Source organism: Maylandia zebra, linkage group LG11, assembly GCF_041146795.1.
Source record: "Maylandia zebra isolate NMK-2024a linkage group LG11, Mzebra_GT3a, whole genome shotgun sequence".
Classification (NCBI taxonomy): domain Eukaryota; kingdom Metazoa; phylum Chordata; class Actinopteri; order Cichliformes; family Cichlidae; genus Maylandia; species Maylandia zebra.
The window spans coordinates 24,423,898-24,446,602 of NC_135177.1; the positions used below are offsets into that span (position 1 = coordinate 24,423,898).

General features: G+C 42.1%; 2 protein-coding genes across 3 annotated transcripts in view; both read left to right on the forward strand.

Annotated features, from left to right (window-relative positions):
- Positions 1-1,295: 1,295 nt before the first annotated feature.
- On the forward strand, positions 1,296-20,255 carry lpcat3 (lysophosphatidylcholine acyltransferase 3). Its single transcript, XM_024804175.2, has 13 exons — positions 1,296-1,443; positions 4,549-4,656; positions 6,790-6,896; positions 7,359-7,452; positions 7,631-7,668; positions 9,845-10,023; positions 10,154-10,262; positions 10,373-10,459; positions 10,692-10,855; positions 16,167-16,314; positions 16,597-16,752; positions 18,619-18,762; positions 18,849-20,255. The coding sequence occupies exons 1-12, from the start codon at positions 1,359-1,361 to the stop codon at positions 18,736-18,738; spliced, it is 1,395 nt and encodes a 464-aa protein (XP_024659943.1). The 5' UTR covers positions 1,296-1,358; the 3' UTR covers positions 18,739-18,762; positions 18,849-20,255.
- Positions 20,256-20,560: 305 nt separating this feature from the next.
- The window catches only part of clstn3 (calsyntenin 3), a 30,083-nt gene continuing 27,938 nt past the window's right edge, over positions 20,561-22,705 (forward strand). For both annotated transcript variants that reach the window (XM_012919113.5, XM_012919114.5), the window contains exons 1-2: positions 20,561-20,979; positions 21,851-21,917. In XM_012919113.5, coding sequence (XP_012774567.3) covers positions 21,851-21,917 — 67 coding nt within the window. In that variant the 5' untranslated portion in view covers positions 20,561-20,979. The remainder of the gene's footprint in view (positions 20,980-21,850; positions 21,918-22,705) is intronic.

Here is a 22,705-nt window from a genome sequence, read left to right on the forward strand (position 1 = left end):
CTTCAGGAGACACAGCACCGACTTGGCCCCCTCTACATCAACGGGGAGTGTGTGGAGAGGGTCCACACTTTCCGGTTCCTTGGTGTCCTTATCTCTGCTGACATCTCCTGGACAGGAAACATCTCAGTGGTCATCAAGAAGGCCCAACAGCGGCTGCACTTCCTGAGAGTCCTCAGGAAGTACAAGCTGAACTCCAACCTGCTGCTGACCTTCTACTGCTCGTCCATTGAGAGCCTGCTAACCTACTGCATCACGGTATGGTACGGCAGCTGCACCAAAGCAGATAGAGTGAGGCTTCAGAGTGTGGTCAAGACAGCACAAAAGATCATCGGCTGCCCTCTCCCCTCCCTGATGGACATTTATTCCTCCCGCTGCCTCACCAAAGCAGCAAACATTATCAAGGACAGCTCCCACCCTGGCTTCAACATGTTCAGCCTGCTTCCCTCAGGGAAGCGCTACAGGTGCATCAGCACCAAAACCCACAGACTCAAAAACAGTTTCTTCCCCAAAGCGATAACCACCCTGAACTCACACATGCACAGATTGTGTTATCTGTGCATGTGTGAGTTCAGCCCCCACTTCCCACTTCCTCTAAGGACCACCACTGTGCAATACCAATTCTATGTGCAATAACTCAACTGTATATACAAAACACTATTTATTACATATTACTTACGTCTTGTATATTGTACATTATATATATATATATATATATATATATATATATATATATATATATATATATATATATATATATATATATATATATATATATATATATATATATATATGTATGTATGTATTTCCCTATGTTAATACTGCCCATATGTACATAGCGCTGCAGAACTGTACCCCCCCCCCCCCCCAAGCATGTTTACACTGAGTAGGAGATGCTCTGTATCTCATTGTACAACTGTATAGTGACAATAAAGACATTCTATTCTATTCTATTATCATAAATGTTTGTGCAGTTGTTCTTTTTGTTTATATTTTGTTTATACATCCACACTATATACATTAAACTAAAACAAATCCTTGCAGTAATAAAGCTAATAACATATGGAAATCTTAAAAAACATAAACAAAAACATAATTAAATGTATATTTATCTTACTTTACTATATTTTTCGTCTGATATTTTAGCTTTATTTTCTTATTTTTCGCAAATGCCCACCTTTTTTGATAAATTAAGTATATCTTCATTTAACAAACTCAGAAAGCAAACGAAAAAAAAAAAAGTTGACATCATAAAGGGGAGGTGAAGAGAGGAGGCGTTGAGGGATCCTTTAAAAAGTTGAGGTTTGCGTCCACACAGCTCTCCGAACTGTGGCGAAAAGACGTTTCCGCCCACAAGAAAGATGGCGGCCCCCTTGCTGGAGCAACTGTCGGAGTCTTTAGGTTCCCCGGAACCAGCGATTCGACTCATTTTATCTATTTTAATCGGTGAGTTTCTACCCACGATTCACTTACAGGTTGTTGTCGCGGTCAGAGGTCATCACACCAACCTGTACGTTAGGTGTGAGCTGCTCCTGTGGTGGTGTAACTGTTAAATAGTTTCAGCTAACATAACGCTCACTCAGCTGTGACACTATCCAGTTATCTGTCGGGCTGCTGGTGTTGGTAGCGAAAACATTAGCTTTATATTTAAATTTCAGGCTGCCCCTCAAACAGTAGCTTTATTTCCAGGAAGCACACACCCTCAGAATAGTTTCCTGCACAGCCTCACCACAAACGGCTAACATGTGGCTTTCAGCTGAACTACATTCATTTTCTACCTGTTGGGACTGCCTAACGGGAAGCTAGGATTGTGCAGCAAAATGCATTCTTCTGCCCTTTTTTTGGAGCTATGTGTGGCCTGCTCGTTGTTGTATGGGATTGGGGTTTTGGGGGCACCGAGGTCGACAATAATAGCTGCAGTGTTGTTGGGAGGGAGAAGCACAGGCTGCCAAAATATGCCCCCTTACTCCCCTTTTTCCACACAAAGCTGTGCAGAGAGGAGACACACTCTGAGGAGGGAGCTGAACACTGGAACAAGTGCTCAATTTCATTTGACAAGTCTAGCTTTACATTTGTTGGTTTAGTGCTTTGGGATTAACACATAGCACTACTTTAGAGCTGTCAGAGGTGTGTGTGTGTGCGCGCGTTCACGTGTAGTTGTCCTTGTGAGGACCAGTTGCAAACCTTGGAATTGTAAGGACATTTTAGCTGGTCTTCTTTTTTCCAACCTTTTACCTGTTTTGGGTTCAAACTTAAGACTATGTTGCTGAAGCTGTGCAGGGGAACGTGTGGGTCCTCACCAAAATAAGCCCTATGTGGGTGTGTGAATGGTGTGGGGGAGGATGCTCCACACTGTCCTTGCTGAACTTTGCTCCAACACATGGACACGTCTGTTTTTCCTCGCCTGACTCCAGCCCTGCTATAGACTGAAAGAAAGGGGCTATTCAGACGAGTCTTTGTTTGGAAACTTGTCACCTAACCTGTTGCACGATCCCCGGTCCTGAAGTTGCTTCATGTGCGTTGCTTCAACAGCTGCACACTACAACGAAAGTTGCCTCATCTGTTCCATTCTTGTGCATCCTTTTGTGTGTAGGTCAAGTAACTTATAATAAACTGCTGTGTAGGACATCACAAAAGTTAAAACTTTTCCTTAATGGGGCTTTTGGTTTCTACTTGAAGCATGTAGGATTTTACATTCAAGGGATTCAACGGCTTTTCACCCGATTCTTCAGATTGCAAAAGTTTAAAAGGATAAAGCTGGTGCTATTACTTACTTTTCTACAAATACCCCTGGAAAAAACAATGTGTTAATCTGTCTTTCAGTGCTTTCTGACTTCCTTACCCCATCTGTGGCACTCGGCCCAAAGTTCTTTTTGGTCCTCCTGGAGTCTTTGGATTAAACAGATCAGTGGTGTGCAGTTTAATTTTTAAACTCTTAAGCCACCAGACACTGGAAGCCAATGTTTCTCTCACAGAGGTGTATAAAGTACAGCTTAGTATTAAACTGCTGCTGTTATCAGATGGTAGTAAACGTGTATGGCAGCAAGATGTTGCGTGTTCGGCTTAATAAAAGTATAACCAGAATGTAGGCTTGATATAAAAGAGCAACATTGTCACTGCTACGTTAAATTCCTGAAGCTTTGAGCTGAGCTAGCCAGGTCCTAAAACATACCCTGTTTGTCCTCCATGTTTGCCTTTAATAAGCACCATAAACACAAAGTGAATGCCGTGTTGTAGGGCAGAACAGGAACAAGGTTTGCATGTTCTCCTTGTACGTGTGTGCTTTTTCCTCGGGGTACTCTGGTTTCTCATAGGTGATTCTAAATTGATCATGTTGACCATACGTGTGTTTCTGAGAATGTGTGGTTGTCTGTCTCTTTGTTAGCTTTGCGATGGGCAAGTGATTGGTTTCATGTGCATCTCACCTTTTTGGCCTTTAACACCTGGGATAGGTTCCAGCTCCCACAGCCCTAAATTAGCCTGAGCAAATAGATGGATACAAATGATGCTTTAAAAAGAATCTGAGGTTAATTTTACCCCAGAGTTCTACAGTCGGACCGCTTCTTGCAGCCAGCAGTTGCCCCTTGGTAGCCAATTTAAGGCACTTTTGCCTTGGCTTCACTCTTCAGACACTGTTTACTGGAATATTTCTTTTTAATTGCTTGAGATTACATTTTGCAATAGTTGCCACAGCACCACAGAAGGACCAGCCAAAACAAATAGATGACCTCGTTCCTAAACGAGGGGCTTCCTCTGTAGCTTAGACATGGTTCGATTATGAAAAGTCAGACACAGAGCAGAAAACCGTACTTGAGTTGCTGCAACTTCTGCAGAAAATTGGTCCCCACCACAGACACTGACACAACAAACCTCTTCTACCACCTTAACAAAAACTGTGTATCGAGTACAAATAAGAAGCAAGAAGAGCCGTCAGGTCGTCTGGTGACCTGCCCGGGATATTCCCTGTGACAGGTGGGATAGGTTCCACGACCCAGAATTAGACTAGTAATTAGTGAAATGAATATGTGGATATCCTGACTCGGTCTGAATAAGAACTTTGAGTTTATTTGTTTTTGTGGGTTTTATTTTCTGTTATTTTTTTTGCTATGAAAGTGGATGGATGGACTTGATCTTTGCGTCTCACAGATTACAGCTGACACAGATGGTGGTTTGCTGTTATTCATTATCCTTCAAATGCAGAGAAAAAGTTAACATGCAGAAATTTTTCAGTTTGTAGCCTTTTACATTTCAGATTTATATCATATAAATATCTTTACGTTTTTGTTACCTCACCTCAAAAGGGTTCACGCTATATAAAAGAATTGGTCTTTCGCCGTGGAGGTAATCTCTCTCCTTGAGATGCCTGACTTCTCACAACGTGGCACACAAACCCACCAGTGTTAGTTATGCGCTACCTCACGTCATGTGTTTAACCTAGAAGGTCGGTGCTAGCGCCAGGAGAGATTAAAAGTAGCCCACTCGGCTGATATGAAGAACCACGCTCTAATTCCCATTAACATATTTTCCTGTTTCTCCTTGTGTGTTCTGCAGGGTATCCCTTTGCTGTGGTGTACCGGTCGTTCTTGTTCAACCAGACTCCCACAGTTATCCATTTATTCCACACGTTCTCTGGATTGGCTCTAGCAGCATTCAACTTTGGTGAGATGAAGTGGCATGTCTCCAAAGACCTGATTTATCTTTTATGATTTGAAGTGAATTGCTCTCATGTATGTTTATCGTAAATGCATAAAAGGATCTATACATTTGCTGTTATTAACCAAAACGTGGTATCTGTGTCTCTTACATCTAACAGTCTGTTGATTGTGCTCTTTTTAGAGATTTGTTTTTAACCTGATTTTGAATTCTGTATTGTTAACATTCCTGTTGAATCGCTGACAGTGATCTTGTTCCTTTATTTTGGTTAAGCTTTTCTGTGTTTCTTTTTTGTGTAATTGTAACAAATAGCAGTCTGAGGATGAATCGAGCCAGAATTTCTAAGGTTAAGGCTCTCAACATGTTTTCAGGATGTTCAGAGTCAAGTTGTTTTATCTGTTAAGTCAATCATTGCTTTTTTTTAAATTTTTCCAACAAGAAAAAGGGCGAAATTATTCAGTTTTCTATCATCTAACACTAGAAAAAGTTTGGCACTGTGCCTGGGACGGGACTGGCGTGGGATAAAACAATGAACAAATTATAAAAGTAGTTGCAGAGTAATCTGAATGTGAATTGAGTAGGAATATTATAACATTAAAAAATGTTTCTAATTTCGAAATTGAATGTTTGGAGTGATGCTACCCTTTTTAATTCATTTTACCGGTATTAGAGTTGTTACATTTACTTATGATTATTTTGATGGTATTATCATTTTCTCCATTACTTGCAAATCATAATTTGCAGCTGTCAGGTTTACTCTGAAATTGAACACATTTATTATTTCACACTGAGGAAAAAATCGGAGGTGTGGACATGTTGAAGTACGCCTTAAAATTGCAGCTGTCCAAATTTATGACTAAGAACGGAGACACTTTGACTTAAAAAAGAAAAAAGGAGAAGCTGGACTTGAACAGAAAGCACTTTTGCCTCATTTTCTTTTAAATGCAGTGCGGTTTGAATGCCTCTTTTAAAACCACACTGACGCTTTTATGGATTAGTCATCAAGTTTTGTCAAGTCACAGGGAAGTAAAACATCCCCCCCTTCAGCTATGACAGTAGATTGATTTCCTGTATGTAACCAGCTTTGTTACCCGTGTGTAGCATATGATGCAGCGAGCTGCCACTTATTATTAAAACATACCTGGCAGTTGTTTTCTTGCTCCAATCAGTAGCAATAAAAAGCTTCTCAGAGCCCAAGGTGATCCACCAATTATTGGACAAGTAAAAATGCCAAAGCATCTCAAATGCTCGACGCAGTTATTTGATGTTCTTCTTTGCCTTCATAAAATAGTAAACTGAGTTAACATTTTTTAATATTTCAATATTTTTGGAATAAAACAAAAGATATTAATTTTTTTTAGGCTATCACATAATATACTACTTTTTATTCTGCATTTCTTTCTTTTAGAAAGGGTTACATTTTCTTGTTTGTGTTTTTCAAAAATAAAAAATACAAAACTGAAAATAATCATTAGTTGCAGCCATTACATTATTATTAAAAGAAAACCAGCTCGTATTCAGTCTGATAACTAATAAACAACACGTTATTTCAGGCAAACAGAAAGCTCATCAGGACAAATGTCAAACTCATAACACTCAGTGTACCTTTTGTAGACCAGTTTTTTTGGCACATCCACTTTAAAAAGCATAAAGTTTATACCTCAACTACCACAATATTTATAAATAATTAATACTAAGAAATAATCCAGGCTGTAATTTCCTGTGGCAGCAGCAAGGTCTTCTGCACCCCCTCCTGTCCACCACAGTAGGCTGTTTGTACCCCCAGTGGGGCCTGCCCCTCAGTTTGAGGTCTGTTGCTGGTAGACCAAGAAACTGAGTGGCTTGTGCTTGCTGTTGGGAGAGTGGTCTGCTGGAGTAGTAAACAAACTGCCAACATTGATTTCTTTCTCTTTTCTTTATTTTGTTGTTGCTGCACTTGGATTTTACAGCAGGTCTGTTGCTTTACCTTTCTCCTCGAGTTCGTTTCAAGTCAGATGTTGTCATGTCATCGTCTTGTTGTCCTCTCTCTGTCTCTGCCAATTCTCAACTGTAGAAGAAGAACACTGTTGTCATGTCACACTTGACTACACTCTCCATTTCCCCCCCACTCACCGTGTCCGTCTCTTTTTCTTTTTCCAGGCTCTCAGCTCTATCACTCCGTAGTATGCGTCCTTGTCCAATTTCTGATGCTGAGGCTCATGGGAAGGACGGTAACAGCCATCCTGTGCAGCTTTACCTTTCAAATGGTGAGGTTTTATTGGGTTTATCTCTGCACTGCTAGTTTTCTCGCAGGTACTAAATTGTGATTCAGGCTTACTTTGTAGCACCAGCCCCCTCCTTTATCCACAGGACGCTTTTAATGCAGTTTGTTCCACAAGTTTAAAATCTGATTTCTTTATCTGCATTTTCTGGTCTACTCTTTGTCTTGTTGATGTCTAACTACTGTTTGTTCCATTTATTGAAGTAGGTCTGTAATCTTACAACACATTCACACGCTTCCTGTAAGGAAGTGGCACTTTTTACATGCTTTATGATGCCCATAGTCTGACAAACTACGAGTACGTTCATAAAAAGAAATGTGCCAACTCTATTTTCAAACTTTAAGCAGCTTCCTGTGAGTCCTTTCTTTCCTCAGGTTTTCTGTAAATCTAAAAAAATAAAACCGCTGCTCACCCTATATCTGATACCTGAATGCCATCTTCCTACAGTTATACCTACTAGCGGGGTATTATTACACAGCCACAGAGGAGTATGACATCAAGTGGACTATGCCACACTGTGTCCTCACACTTAAACTTATCGGTGAGTTGATGTAGCCCAGTAATCGTTTTCCTTTTTTCCTGCTGATGTCATTACAACCTCCTGAAAGGCTGCACGCGGGGCCTTTACATGCTTTAAGCTGTTTTTAATCAAGTGCTGCTGACAGTAACGGTGCCTTTACCATAGTCTCATAGACAAATTTGTGTTTTTCTGATTGCAGGTTTGGCGTTTGATTACTATGATGGCGGGAAGGAACCAGTGAGTTATTGCTCTGTCTTGCTTTAGCTTAGAGGCTTTCTTAACATTTATCTTTGTTAGACCATGTAACAGTCATTTCTGTATTGGGTTTTTTGTGGGGGAGGGTTTAATCTCTGCATCAGCAGAGTCACGTCTCTAAGTTCGTTTTTTTTGTTTTGTTTACACGAGCAGGGCTGTTTGCGTAAAAAGTTAATTATAGAAAATATTTAGTCATGTGAAAAAGACTTTTCATTGTATGCTGTGCAGTCCTGTGGAAAAAGTTCACCCCGTGATTCAGCAGCTTGTAGAACCACCTGTGGCAAAAATAATTTGAAATGATTGTTTTCTGTGTAACTTTATCAGACTCTCACATCGCTGTGGAGGAGCTTTTTGCTGCGCTCTCTTTTTGCAACATTATTATAGTTCATTGAGGTTTGCATGCATTTGTTTATGCTTCTGTAAAGTCCCACCACAGCATTTCACCACCACCACCCTAGCACGCGGTTGAGGTCTGGACTTTGGGCCATTGCAACACCTTGATTATTTTCTTTTTCAGTGTAGATTTGCTTTGCCTGGAAACATCGTCCTTGGGCTTCAGCCAAGCTTTAGCTGTCAGACACATGGCCTCACATTTGACTCTTTTTTTTTTTTTTTAAATCTGAAAAACACAGACGAGTTCATGGCCGACTCACGGACTTAAAAGTGCCCATGTCACGTGGCTGCAAAAAAGCCCAAATCGTTACACCTCCATTACTGTGTTTAGTAGTTGGCATGAGGCTGACGTTCTGCTTGTTTTACCTGTGCGTCTTGTGGTTTGTTCAGCTCTGACTTTGCAAGCCTAACCTGTGCCATCATGTTCTTTTTAGAGAGAAGAGGCTTTCTCCTGGCTTTCTCTTTCCAGATAAGCCATACTTGTTCAGTCTCTTCATAACCGTAGTGATACGACCTTTACGTTTAAGTTTCCCTGAGCATCTCGCAGTCTGACTTTGGGGTGAATTTAGTGAGCTGTCCACCTCTGGGAAGACTATGTTCTCCAGAATACCAGCCTACCCAAAGTCTCACTTACTGATGGTCTGTTAAATAAAGTACATTTGATTATCACCACGTGGCAGCTACTTGCCCTCTTAATTCACTTACACGTAAGGGTGTACTTAGTTAAATAATTATAGTAAAATAGGAAGTAATCAGAAATGCCTTTTGGTGCCTACAGGTTTCATACAGATGTGTAGCGAAGTAACCGAAGTAGACGGCAAACAATACGCCAGTGTTACAGTTTCCACGAGGGATATAGAGTTTATGATCAGAGGCGGAGCTGCATGCCTCTCCATGCCATTTTTATGACACTACACTACAGTGCGCTCATGTGCTTTAGGCTTAATCCAGTGGGACTTGAGGCATAATGGGTACCAAGCGCCCAGTGTCCTCAGCAACATGAGGACTAATTGCAAAACAAACAATTGTTGCAATTGTAAGAAGTTGGTATATAGTAGTAGGACTGCCTCAGGCGCTGCAAAGCATTGGGCAGTTGGAAGCAGATATTCCTGTTACACTACTAAAACGACGTGAAACTAAAGGACTGAAAGCAGGTCTACCAGCAGCTCAAAGCGACATAATAAGAAATCTTTATAGTGGGGAGGATCTGCGCTGATCTTCTTCTCAGCCTTCTCTGCTTTATGTCTCACTTAGCTCAGGCTCTCTGTTAGCTCTGTACTGTGGTAGGCACTGTAGTGCTATCACTACAGTGGTTTTCTTCATGTTACTCCAGACTCATTAATGCGTCTCCCCATTTCCCTGACTTCACCTAACAGTCCATTAATAATCACGTTACAACAATAGGTGTTACTGTTTCCTCATTCCTTCGCTTAGTTTGAATTCTCTCTTTTGCTGTTGGCACATCTGTGATGGCTGTTAATTACCCACACTGCTCTCTCTTTCTAATCTGAGGATTTTTGCTTTTAACTCAGTTTTTATCTCTTATCTGCATCGATGTCATTACTCAGTACTGCAGCTGAATGCTAAGGGTCATACTCAAGTACACTGTTTACAGCCGTCAGCTGAATGTCAGTTAATGAGTATTTAGTGAAGCCCTATTTGTCTTTTATTCAATTTAATGTCTGCTAACCTGCCTTTATTCTGAGCCTTTTAATGTCCATTTTGTTTTTCCCTCTTGCTTACTTGCCACATCTTTAAATTCCAGTCCAAGCTGAGCGCAGAGCAGAAGGAGTCAGCTCTGCGGTCCGTGCCCTCGCTGCTCGAGGTGTGCGGCTTCTCCTACTTCTATGGCGGTTTCCTTGTGGGTCCCCAGTTTACACTGCGCAGCTACCAAAGACTTGTGGCGAGGGAGCTCACCGACTGCCCTGGAAAAGTTCCCAACAGGTTAAAGAAAAATGAATTGAACAATAATCCTTTATTAGATCTCTTTTAAAGGGGGGAAAGCAACTTCCCAGTATCAAAGCCCTTCAGTTAACATTATTAAAGTCTCTTTATCTCTCCTTATTTCTCTCAGTGTTGTACCAGCTATGAAGAGGTTTGCTCTTGGTTTCCTCTGCCTGGTGATATATGCGATATTTAGTCCTCATTATCCAGACAGCTACTATTTAACAGATGAGTATGAGGTGAGAACAGCAATGGCATTCCCAATAATCACGATATAAACAAAGAAAAGATTTCTTTTTTTGTTTGTTTTTTTTAATGTCTTACTTGCAAAACGATTTGCTTTCCACAGGCGCAGCCATTCTGGTATCGCTGTGTGTTCATTCTCCTGTGGGGCAAAATCATTTTGTATAAATATGTCAGCTGTTGGGTTATAGCGGTAAGTAGACTCTTGATCTTGAGCAAGTACCTCATTGCAAACAACTAAAAGCTAATAAAGCTTCAATAATGTGAAACTGCAGAAGGTGTCGGCAGTATCGCCAGTTTTGCATGCATTCATACATTTCTTTAAGGCACACCTCATTTAGCGTGAAGTCCCAGTTAATCAGGTTTGTGTGCTTCATGGTGTGATCTTACATGAGCCAGTAAAGTGCACGCTTTATGTGTTACAGGAAGGTGTATGCATATTAACTGGACTGGGATACAATGGAGTAGTGGATGGTAAGCACCAGTGGAACGCGTGCGCCAATATGAAGGTGTGGCTCTTTGAGACGACGCCACTCTTTGGAGGAACCATTTCTTCTTTCAACATCAACACAAACGCCTGGGCTGCCAGGTCAGTGTGCAGTCTGAAATCTGAGACGTTCTCTAGCTGGTATGCAAAGTCATGCTATAAAAGTTAAATATTTGCTTGGATGATAATGGGAAGAGGGAGGAATAACAGCCCAATCCAATATGCATACTTGCCAGTCTGTCAGTAAATGAATAAATAAATTACCAAAGCCTCTGCCTTTCTGCTGTTTAACAATAAAAGAATCCTCACACAGGTGGGTGAAGGCATGCTGGGAGGATTTTAAAACTTTGCAATTAAAGACAATTATTGACAGTTTTGGTGCTGAAGATTCATGCGTGAAATTCTTTGAAAGCGTGTCAGTTTTACGACAACCGCCGCAGTGCGCAAAGCAATTTACTGAACATACAGTTTATTTCATGCTCTGTTTTAACAACATTAACCAACCCACGCTTACTTTCTCTTTCTACTCCACGACACTCCTTCAGATGTAGAGTGGCAGTAGAAACGGGCTCAAATGGAAATTAAAGTGGCTGGGATGTAGAAATGCAACCTATAAAGTCAATTAGGACTTAAGGGGGTATTATATTGGAACTAGTTGATGGAGCGTTTTCAGGCATTTGGTAGATGTATCACAGGCTTGACATTTGCTGGGCTCATTGTGTAACCTATAAAGGAAGTCGTATTTTTAGCCTAAAATGCACCACTTCTGAGTTACTCCTGGCGCACACATGAGAAGTTTTAATAATGAAAGGCTTCAGATGCACTGGTTAATGTGAGGCTGTGTTATGCTGATCTTTTTGAGGGGTGTGCAATTAAATTCATGAAAGATGCAAGAAGTCACAAACCTTAGGGAAACGAAGGCGAAAGGTTCAGCGTTCTCATACGCGTGTAAAATATTTATACAGAAGGGTCGTCTGAACATATGTTAAGTGTTCAGATTCAGAAGTGCCACACTGCTAGGCAGAAAATGTCAGGCTTTAGGTTTTAATTTAGAACAAATAACGGGCGACCGTGGCTCAAGAGTTGGGAGTTTGCCTTGTAATCGGAAGGTTGCCGGTTCAAGCCCCAGTCTCTTCACCTACCGCCTACTGGTGTTGGCCAGAAGGGCCGATGGCGCAATATGGCAGCCTCGCTTCTGTCAGTCTGCCCCAGGGCAGCTGTGGCTACAACTGTAGCTTGCCTCCACTAGTGTGTGAATGGGTGTGTAAAGCGCTTTGGGGTCCCTAGGCGGGACTAGTAAAAGCGCTATACAAATACAGGCCATTTACCAAATAAAGAAAAAAAAAAAACCTCCAGAAAAATCCTCAAAATAAAATGCTAATTGGAGTTTCAGTCCACTACTGTGGTTTGAATATATACACATGCAGCAAGGTCATGTGCTTATGAAATGAAGCCAGTCTGACCTGAAATGATTTGAAAAAACACCGTGCATTATACTACAATCATTGGTGTCTTCATTGCGCCACACAGATCTGGGGTTTAGTCTTTGTGGTGTTTGTTTTTTCTTTTTTCTTTTTTTTCTTTTTTTTTTCCCCCCAATTGCTACAAGTGTATATCTGTCCCATAGACCCTATATGTGAGATCTACATAGCCACTGTGACATCACCTTTTGGTTTGTGGTTCACAAGTTCAAGTCTTAAAGATAACAATTTGCCCTTTGCTATCTTTAATGTTCTGCTGCCAGAGGTGACTGTATCTGGATCACATGGTGGATTCCTGCCTTAGCCAACAGTAGCAGGTTTAGCTAGTAAACTTTATGAGTGTCTGACACAGACTAATAGTAAGCTAGTAAAATGTAATTTCAGTGACTTAACTGAAGCACAGACTTCTTGGAAAGTGTTGCGTTTCTTGGGGGGGGGGGGGTTGTGTGTGTTTTTAAGAACACACAGGAAAGCCTGTTACACCTGCTTGTGTCAGGACTTGTGCTTGTGTAACTACTCTTTTAAGACTGTTTCACCCTCTGTACGGGTGTCACAAAGGAAGAAGTAGCAAAAGAATTGACTGTTTGTTGTCACGAACCTTCATGTGTTTGGATTTTTGTTCATTAAGGAAGTGTTGAGTTTTCAGCTTTGGTATCATTTTTGTCACTCCCAGTTGTGACCATCGTTCCTTCAGTTAACATCATTGTTGCTAACCTAGTTAGCTTTAGTAAAGTTTCAAAGACTTTTTAGATACTTCTTAGTTCGGCAGGCTGAAGGACCAGCATATGCCATGGTAAGATGTCCGTTGTCGGTCGGTCAGTCTGTCAGTCAGTCGTTTGTCCACAGTTACTGCTCCTCTACAGCACTGGTCAGAATTTAAACAATTAACTTTTGGAAACTGGGACTGTTGTCGAGGTCTTCACCAATAAACTAAACTCTCCTATAAGCTTATTTGTGTGGCCCTCCACAACAGTCCCAGTTTCTCGTGTGGCCCCTTGGGGAAATTAATTTTCCAACCCTGATTTAAGTCTTTACCCATATTGTGGTCAAGGTTGCATTTACAATAAACTGAACTGTGAATGATTGTGAACTGGATGGGCTGCTGCATCACTGATGTTCTGATTTCTTGTTACTCTGTGCGTCTACAGTCTATAGACATTACTGGCTGTCATGCAAGTTCTTGCTTATTTCACTGAGTGGCACATCACTGCCAACTTCCCAACCATCATTTTTACCACTTCTAGCTTTCTCTGAGTGACCTTTGGAAATGTCAGTCTATTCAAAATCACAGCATGGCCCTTATTTTAACATTAGATAGGGTCCTTAGTATAAAATCAGACACCTGTGTCCCTCCAGCTAGCCAAAGCTTTGAATATTCAGTTACTATTGGATCCAAACAGTATTCAATCAATCAATCAATCAATTTTTATTTATAAAGCACTTTTCATACAGAGAAAATGTAGCACAAAGTGCTTTACATAGTTAAAAGCAGCCCACCCCACCCTCCAACTCACTCCCCACACTCTCAATACACATATATCCCCCCCACCCACACACACATACACACGCGCGCACACACACACACACACACACACACACACACACACACACACACACACACACACACACACATACACATACACATACACACGCGCGCACACTTAAAGAGTAAAAATTGGGCTGGGTTCGCATGAGCCAAGTGAGGAAACACTATAACAGGGAGCCGTCTGCACCGGGAGCCGGTCACAGACCGCAGCCTCCAGGCTGGGCACACAGCAGGAGGGAGGCAAAGGAGCCCCCCAGCCAGGCTGAGAGGACCCCAGAGACCCAGCAGCCACGGTCAATAACAGCCCCGGTGCAGAGAGCGCCCTCCGAGGAAACACTGGAGATATGACGCAATACAATATATATAGGGTAAAATGATAAAATAAATAAGAACAGGATACAATATAAATATAAATAGAATAAGAAGATTAAAAAATGAATAAGAATAAAATCAAACAAATATTAGGTAAATCCTAAATTAATAATAGAATAACAGGATAGAATAAATAAGCATAAAATAAATAAACGCTAAGTAAAAGCTAAATTAAAAAGGTGGGTCTTGAGCCTGTTCTTAAAAACATGTACGTTCTCTGCGGCCCTGAGCTCCTCCGGCAGGCTGTTCCACAGACGAGGACCATACCACTGAAAAGCTGCCTCTCCGTGAGTATGTGTCCTGACTTTAGGGACAATCAAAAGGCCAGTACCAGAGGACCTCAGGGTCCGCGGGGGTTCGTATGGTAAAAGCAGATCTGAGAGATAAGAAGGCCCAAGACCATTAAGACATTTAAAAACCAATAAAAGAACTTTAAAATCGATCCTGAAACACACGGGGAGCCAGTGCAGCGATTCTAAAACCGGTGTAATGTGGGCCCGCCCTCTGGTCTTCGTCAGCACACGAGCTGCCGAGTTTTGCAAGAGTTGTAAAGTTGAAATATTCTTCTTAGGAAGACCAGAGAGCAGGGCATTACAGTAATCAATGCGACTGGTTATAAAAGCATGCATCAGCATCTCCGTGTTGGCCCGAGAGAGAATAGGGCGGACTCTGGCTATATTTTTTTTTTTTTTTTTTTTTTTTTTTTTTTGTCCTGGTATTCACGATCACTCAGTTCGTGTTTGTGCGATTGACAGTGGGGAGGATGGATGCTGTTAAATATCTGATTATTATCAGCTTTTACACAGCACCACCTCATGTACCCCCTGGTCTGGTCCTGTTCCATTCAGCTAACACTGCAGCTTCTCACCTGTATGCAGTATAGAAGAAGAAACTCTGGTTTGAGGTTTGATTTTTAAGTTGTTATAATGTTCCAGTTTGGGTCACAGTTAGTCCTTTTAGTACAGGACATAAAGTTGTTGGGTTTTAATATAACTCAGTTGCTATGCAACCACAAATTCAAGGTGAATGAGTGCTCGCCAGCGTGACAGCTGATGCATTAAGCATGTTTGGCAGCCTGGATTTCCGGTTAAAGAGATAATCTATAACTCTAACTTCTTTATAAGAGACTAAATGAAAGACGCGCACAGTTAAAGGTTTATTTAACCTGAAAATGTCACACTGACTAAATCTAAAAATCTCAGAAGGATCAAACTAAGCTCCATCAGTTTCTTTTCACACTTCTTATTCCAGGTGCCTGGGTGGTGGAGCCCATCTCAGCTGTGATAGGTGGGGATAGAACCCGGACACTATTATAAGAAATGGGTTGTCCCCTAAAGAGGTCAATCAAAGAAAACACCGCTAAAAATGATGTTTTGTTATTAAAACAGGAACTTGAATTTTAAAGAAAAAAGGGAGAGCTCAACCAGCAGTCATTATTAGGTACACCTCTACTCTACTACCATGGTGTCATCCCCTTTTAGACTTTGGTATAGATTCAAGAGGGTGCTGGAAACATTTCTCAGAGATTTTTGGTCCATTTTGACATGTTAGCATCATAGTTGCTGCAGAACCAGTACCGCTCTGTGGCCCAGAGTTTGGGAACTGCCATCATAGAGGATTTTTGTGGTAAAATCCCAGTAGATCAGCAGGTGGTTTTATCCACCTGTATAGATCTATTTTAACCAGCACACCCTCAGACTCCTCTTTCGTCTAACGGGGAATGACTGGAGCAGCAGATATGTAACTCAAAGACAGAAAAAAGTAATTAAGAGAGAGAGAGAGAGAGTGTGTGTGTCTGTCATCTTTTGAAAATAAAGTGCTGTGTCATAAAATGAGTCGAAATGAATTAACTAAAGTGAGCGAAGTAGTTGGTAATGTGGTAGAAACCATGAACCTGTGTGTCCAATTTGTGGAAAGTGGATGAATATTCACAAATTATTGTTTAATTTGTGGTTGTGGATACAGCCAGCTCATTTTATTATTGTTTTTTTCCTCTTCCTTCCTCTTTACAAAGACATGTGTTCAAGCGGTTGAAGTTCCTGGGCAATAAGACTTTATCTCATGTGGCCACGCTCTTCTTTTTATCGATTTGGCACGGCCTTCACTCCGGGTACATCCTGTGCTTCTCCATGGAGTTCTTCATCATCACCGTGGAGCGACAGGTCAGTTACCCAGTCCCAGCTCTGCACCCTGTAACTCGAGCTGCACGTTTTACTCAGAAAGTAGTGATTGTGCTCTGTATAAACTAAGGGTGTTGCATTTAATGTCTATTGATTACAACTGTGGCATTAGCTCTGTTATAAACGGAGTGGTGATGCTCTTATTGAATCTACAATAGTCTGCTACTATTGATTAAATGCACATTACTAATGAGAATAATTGTGACTTAAGGTTATAGATTCATTCTTCTATCTTGATGTAACCTGTGTGTGTTTGTGTGACAGGCCCAGGCACTAGTAAGGGACAGTCCTGTGCTGACAAAGCTGGCCAACAGTGCACTCTACCCACTCATCTATGTAGTCCAGCAGTTTATCCACTGGCTCTTCATGGGGTATCCTCTAGTGGCATTCTCCATCTTCAGTTATGACAAATGGCTCAAGGTAAATCCAGAAGTCACAGTTCTCTTGGTTCCTTCTTTCACTTCTCTTTGACTTACCATTGACTTAGGGCAGCATTTCATGCATTTTAGCCGCACGCTGAACAGGAAGTTTCAACTATAACATGTTATTTTTCAAGTCAATTCTCTTTAAATACAATTTGGAATTTAACTGTGCTGAATAGGTGAAAATTCCCTGTAAAGGTGTAGATGTGAACCCAACCCTACCTTCGGTCTTTCAATCCTACTTCAGTGGATTTGTGGTGCCACATTTGTGTCCGTGGATCAGTGATTCTCAAACTCTTTTTATCAAGCCCTCAGTTAAGAATATTCTCCATTCAAACCCACAGATATTTGTGACAGAACCACAGTTTTATGAATCCTATCAATAAAAAATAATAGCATATGAGTATAATGATCATAATAGCACGAGTTAACTTTTGTTTCCTTTCCCTTAGGCACAAAAAATCATTTATTCAAATTAGTTCCACTCATTATTTTTCATATTTGTCCACACCCCACCTGCAGCGATTCTGCGTCCCACCTGTGGTGGCTGTGCTACGAGTGTTTGTATTTGGCTATGCAAAGTCAAGCTATCAAATATAGATGTGCTCACATGCTGTCCTCAAAAAAATAACAAACAAAAAACCCTCGATGGTAGAATGCTGATTTAGAGAGCATAGTTGTCCACAAAGGAAAGGGAGTGGCAAAAATGATCAAAGATCAGAAAAGCAGGATGAGCAGCTGCAGGGAGCGGTGTTCATTATCTGAAACACTGTTTCACTTCACTGTGTTTGTGCTGTTGTGGGTCCCTTAGCTTAGCTCCTGATCAGAGGACAATAGTCTCAACAGACAGTCCATGTGTGTTTGACACTGCCCCCTGGTGACGGTACACAGCTACAACATTTAGATGCGGGTATTCAAAGTTCTGTGTAGGACTAAAGTTCAACCACATCAGTCCCTTAAAGCATGCCGTGTATGAACATGTGCAATATTATCTTAATATTAAATGCTTAATACACACTTTGAGCCACAAAGGCTGCTATTTTTTAGTGTGCAGTGATCTTTGGATTTATGATATTAACTAGTTGCTGTGTTTACAAAGTTGCTGTTTGTGACATACCGCTGTGCTGCCCCGATGGCGGAAAACCTGACCACGTCTGTGTCTGTTTAATTTTTCTGCAGCGTTTCAGCAGCAGCCAATAACAAAACCTTAAGTACTGCACTGAAAGCTCTTTTATGAACTCGACCCCGGGAAGGTCATTTGTGAGGAACACAAACACGATTTTTGTTTGTGCCATTTCACATCTTTTGTTGTGCAACATACAAAGCACCTCAGACTAGAGGAGAACCGGAGGCGGTGAAGTTTAAACTTGAAGGCTTATCGGGTGCTAAAAAACTGCAGCTATTCATGATGCAACGATTGGCACTTTTTCGGTGTGTTGTCACATTGTGTTACAGCAAAAAGTTTCAAGTTACTATTCTTGCCAGACAACCGTGTGTGTGTGGTGCTGGTGGGTGTTTGTTGTGTGTTGTTTTTTGTTTTGTTTTGTTTTTTCTTCCCCCCCCCCCCAAGAGGCCTCCGTGTCAGAACTCCCGCTGCGTCGATGAAAAGAAAAGCCACTGAAAAGACTGATGGGATTGAATTTTCGTCTTTCTTTTCTGTACTGCCTTAAAGGAGATTTATAAGGAACAGTCAGCAACAAAGCACAAAAAAAGCATTTATTTAGGAAATGGAGTGGCTAAGTGGGTTACACAGATGGTCTGAGAGCTGGAAAGCAGCCAGGCAGGTTTCAGCAGAGAGAAACTGAGAGTTGCACGTGCAGGTTGTGATTTGACTGTTCCATCTTCTTTCTCTTTCCCCCCTCAGGTGTATTCTTCTGTTTATTTCTGTGGTCACCTATTCTTCCTAGTAGCATATTTAATAATGCCATACCTCCGTAAGGCGCTGGTGCCTAAAAACGAGGGGAGAGAGAAGAAGCAGGAATAAGACTTGATACTAAAACTTGGCGTGGTAAGCAAACTTGAACAGCTTTGCTAAGCAAATAAAGACATTTCAGTTGTGCGTGGATTGGTTTTTAACATGTCTGTTTCCTTCAGGTCCATCCATCGTTGAGACTGAATACTCACTTAAGGGAACTGCGACTTCCAAGGAGCAGAACGGAAAATATTTTAAGGCCTTTTAGTAATATATGTCCATGTTTGAAAAGAAAAAAATAAATAAATTTCTATATATTTTTGTGTTTCAGGCGGGGAGGGTGTTTTTATAAACATTTGGAGAGATGTTTACAGGAAATTACCATTGTGCCACAGGGGTTTAATTGTGAGCCAGTCAGGAGCAATTTCCTGTTTTTTGTCTTTTCTTTTTAAAATTTCACCACGTGGGACTCGTTTGCTGTCGACACAGAACTGCACACGCTCACAAGTCATGGGTTCAGAGTCTGTTTTTGGCTCTTTTTTTTTTTTTTTTTTTTTTTTTTATAAATGCGTTCTTTATTTCACGTCCACATTGAGCAGGAAGTGTGAGCACACATGTGGCACTTTCTGATGTTGTGCTACGACATGTATAAGAAGATGGATGGTAATCATCATCATCAGGGCTTCTTCTTTCTAAATGGCTGCCAGTGGTTATACAAGCACTCTAAATCACACACTGTACACTAACACCCAACTCTAAATGGCCTTGTATTAATGAATGTTTTTACAGTACATTTGTTCTGGATTTAATTTGATTTGTTATTGGGGGCGGGGGTAAAAAATTGAATTTTATAAAGTTAACATGTTTTCTGAAAATGAACTTTTTTGTAGCTTTGGATAAGATTTAATGAAACGATTTGCATTGTTCTCCAGCCTTTCCTCAGTGATGGTTTTCTTCTCGCCACATCTCCTCTTCTCCCTCTGTTCTGTTTACGCCAATCTGTCTTTCTGTCTGCCTCGATTCAAGCCCCTCGACTCTGAAAATGCACAGTTGTGAAAGTGAACAGCCCAACAGTCACTACAGTTAATTGTTTTGCTTCTTTTGGTGTTCTGATTTTATATGAAAAGGGGGAGAAACAGGCTTTTTTTTTTTTTTTTTTTTTTTTTTAAGAGGGGGGTGCAATTTTCTTTTTTTGAACTGGAAGCAAACTAATAAAATGGTGGGGTTTTTTGGGGGGCGGGGAGGGGACAGTCCTGGCTACTAAGCCTCCTTTATTCTAAGGGGTGGGGGGGCTGTTATGTCTGATCCATGCATTGCTGGAGAAAGGCCTCTGCCTCTGAGGCCGGTGCACACACACACGCACACCCATGGAGAGGACGAACCTCGCTGTAACGACAGCCCAGATTTTTGGTAATATTTATACATGACACAGTGATTATTAATTGATGTGAACTGCTATTCCAAGAGACTTCTTCATGCCTTACTCCTAAAAGATGTAGAAAGGAACAAAAAAAATGTATGTGGCAAAGGAGATGGGGAGGGTAATTATTATTATTTTTTTGTAATGTTAAATAAAATGCTGCTTTCAACCTCTGGCTGTAGTTCATATGTTTGTGCTTTCATGTGCCTTACAGGGGCAAAAGGGGGGTGACATGACGTCATTTTGCAGTGTGGACATGGGAGGTTTGTGTGGCAAAACTAATGATCCGAAAATAAATCTTAACAGAAAAAAAAAAAACCTATGGGGCAGCTCGTGTGTTACTCATCTAACCATGATGCTACTGCTGGAGTTTATTTTTATTTGTTGGAGGGGGGGGATAAACGTGATGAGATGGATTGCTGTGTTGAGGTCTGAGTCACTCTCAATGTGCGTTCAACAGCAAAAAACAGCCAGAGCAGCAGTCTGGTACGGAGCTGGTGGGGGCCGGAGAGAGAGAGATGGAGAGGGAGAAGGACGCAGTGTGGGCGGGTTAAGAAACGCCGAGAGGGAGGGGACGTCAGCGTAATATTCCTGCCGTCTTTTTTTTGGTCCCGTTCCTCCTCCGTAGAGCCGAAAAAAGAAAAAAAAACAAGGGCATCCATCGGTGTCTTCATCCTCCTCGCATCTCATCACACAGCCTTGGAGATTAACCCTCCTGTCCGGGTCTTGGGTTGTTGAGAACATCCGCCTGTGTGCGTCTCCACCTGGAGGACTGGGTCGTTTGCAGCCTGCGGGGGGATTGCCGTGCTGTGCCGAGCGGCAGGGGCGTGAGAGGCGGATGCTGCGAGCGTAGAGGCAGGGTACCAACCAGGAGCATCACCGCACTCAGCACGGTAATGTCAGACCTGCAAGTTTCTGCTCAAGCAGACCTTCATTTCTGCGACATTCAGCCTGCTCGGGTTCCCGATGCGATGTCTGAACACGGCTATCGGCAGCCATGTACCCGGAGCTGTGTAGTAATGTGTGTCAGTGCAGGCAGGCTGTGATATAAATCGGCTGCAAATTGTCGCATAGTCGCATGTTTCTGCTCCTGAATGTGTGTGTTTGTGTGTCTAGCCTTGAACAACCTGTGACCAGATGGACTCTTCTGTGATATATTTCCGCCTCCTTCTTTTTTTTTTTTTGGTTTAATCTGTGCTGTCCTGTAGCTTTTCGAGGACTGCAGCAGTGAAGGTGAAAACATAATAGAGGTTTCTTATATCAGGTTAGGTTAGGGGGGGGAAATGCAGCTGCAGCCACATCTGAAGAATGAGTCCTTGAGGGGTTTTCAGCTCCAACAATCCACAATGAAAACCTGGGAAAACACCCACACTGCCACACACACACATGCCACCTTTTCTCCTGACACACACTCCTGAGCAGGTATGCATGTGATCCACAGGCTATCCTGGGCTCTCGAGCTGAAACCACGCCACTCTCGTGATGGTGAACAGCTTCTCGATCGTTCATGTTCCTCCTTGTGTAGCCTCTTTTTTTTTTTTTTTTGCTGTGTAGGTCTTACATACGTGACTCTTGCACAGTGATGTTTTTGCACACACAGGCAGCACCAGTTGATAGGCCTGATCTGTCTCTGTCTTGTTACTGTTCCTGTCTCCTCTCACTGCTGATCAGTTGTTGATGCATGTACTGTATTCCTCCCCCTCTCTCCTCACCCCCACCCTGTTGCCCCTCTCCCCCCTCCTTTTTTTTCCTTTGCTCCCTCAGATGGACAGAATGAATTTTCTCTCCTTCCTCCTCCTTTGCTTGACTTCGGTTGCCATTGGCAACAAAGGTCAGTTCCTCATCCTTTTGACTGTTAATTGTGAAGTATTGAGATGATGGTTTTGAGGCAGGACCGTGGCTGTTTTGGCCCGAACTGTTCCTTTATTTACAGCTTCGACGCCTCGCTCGTTCAGCAGCACGTCTGAGCCCTCATACATGTTCATGACCCGGTGTGTCTGTGTCGCCTGTGGTGTGACTCTGAGAAAATTATAAATCTGTTCCCCCGCCTATAGCAGATTTATCATTCTGGAGAAGCATGACTCTGCTTCAGCATCATTGTTCCTGTGATTATCGTGTTGAAGGAAAGGCGGATGAAACGGGCGGAGGGAGAATGTCAGAGGAGAAGAAGGTAGAGGAGTGGAAACGCAGGGAAGATGAGGAGATTGAAGGAGATGGAGTGTCAGAGAGATGGGGAGGTGTGGTGGGAGGGGGGTGTTAGGAGAGAAAGAGGAGAAGGAGCTGTGACAGGAGAGGACGTGCCGAAAAGATCCATGCTGATAAGTGGGGGGTGGGGGGTATAGAGAGGTGGTACGTGAGATCAGGTGACACGAGGGAAAAGAGAAGAGGAAAAGTGTGAGAGACTGGGCTATTTCTGTGTGTGGGTGAGGAGGGGTGGGTAAATGTTGTGGAGCGATAGAGTGACAGAGAGGGGAGGAGTGCCAGGGGACACAGAGAAGGAAGAGAGATGGAGTGAGCTGCCTCTCAATCTGTAATCCGGGATGTAATCCACAGGCCTGATGCTCAGATTAATGCTATAGCAGGGCAGGGCAGGGCAGGGGAGGAAGGGGGGATCAGCAG

Excerpts from the sequence above, each read along its gene's own strand:
- lpcat3 (XM_024804175.2), top strand. The coding sequence starts at position 1,359 with ATGGCGGCCCCCTTGCTGGAGCAACTGTCGGAGTCTTTAGGTTCCCCG. Across the intron at positions 4,657-6,789 it reads TCTAGCAGCATTCAACTTTG|GCTCTCAGCTCTATCACTCC; the intron begins GTGAGATGAAGT and ends TTCTTTTTCCAG. Across the intron at positions 10,263-10,372 it reads ATTTAACAGATGAGTATGAG|GCGCAGCCATTCTGGTATCG; the intron begins GTGAGAACAGCA and ends TGCTTTCCACAG.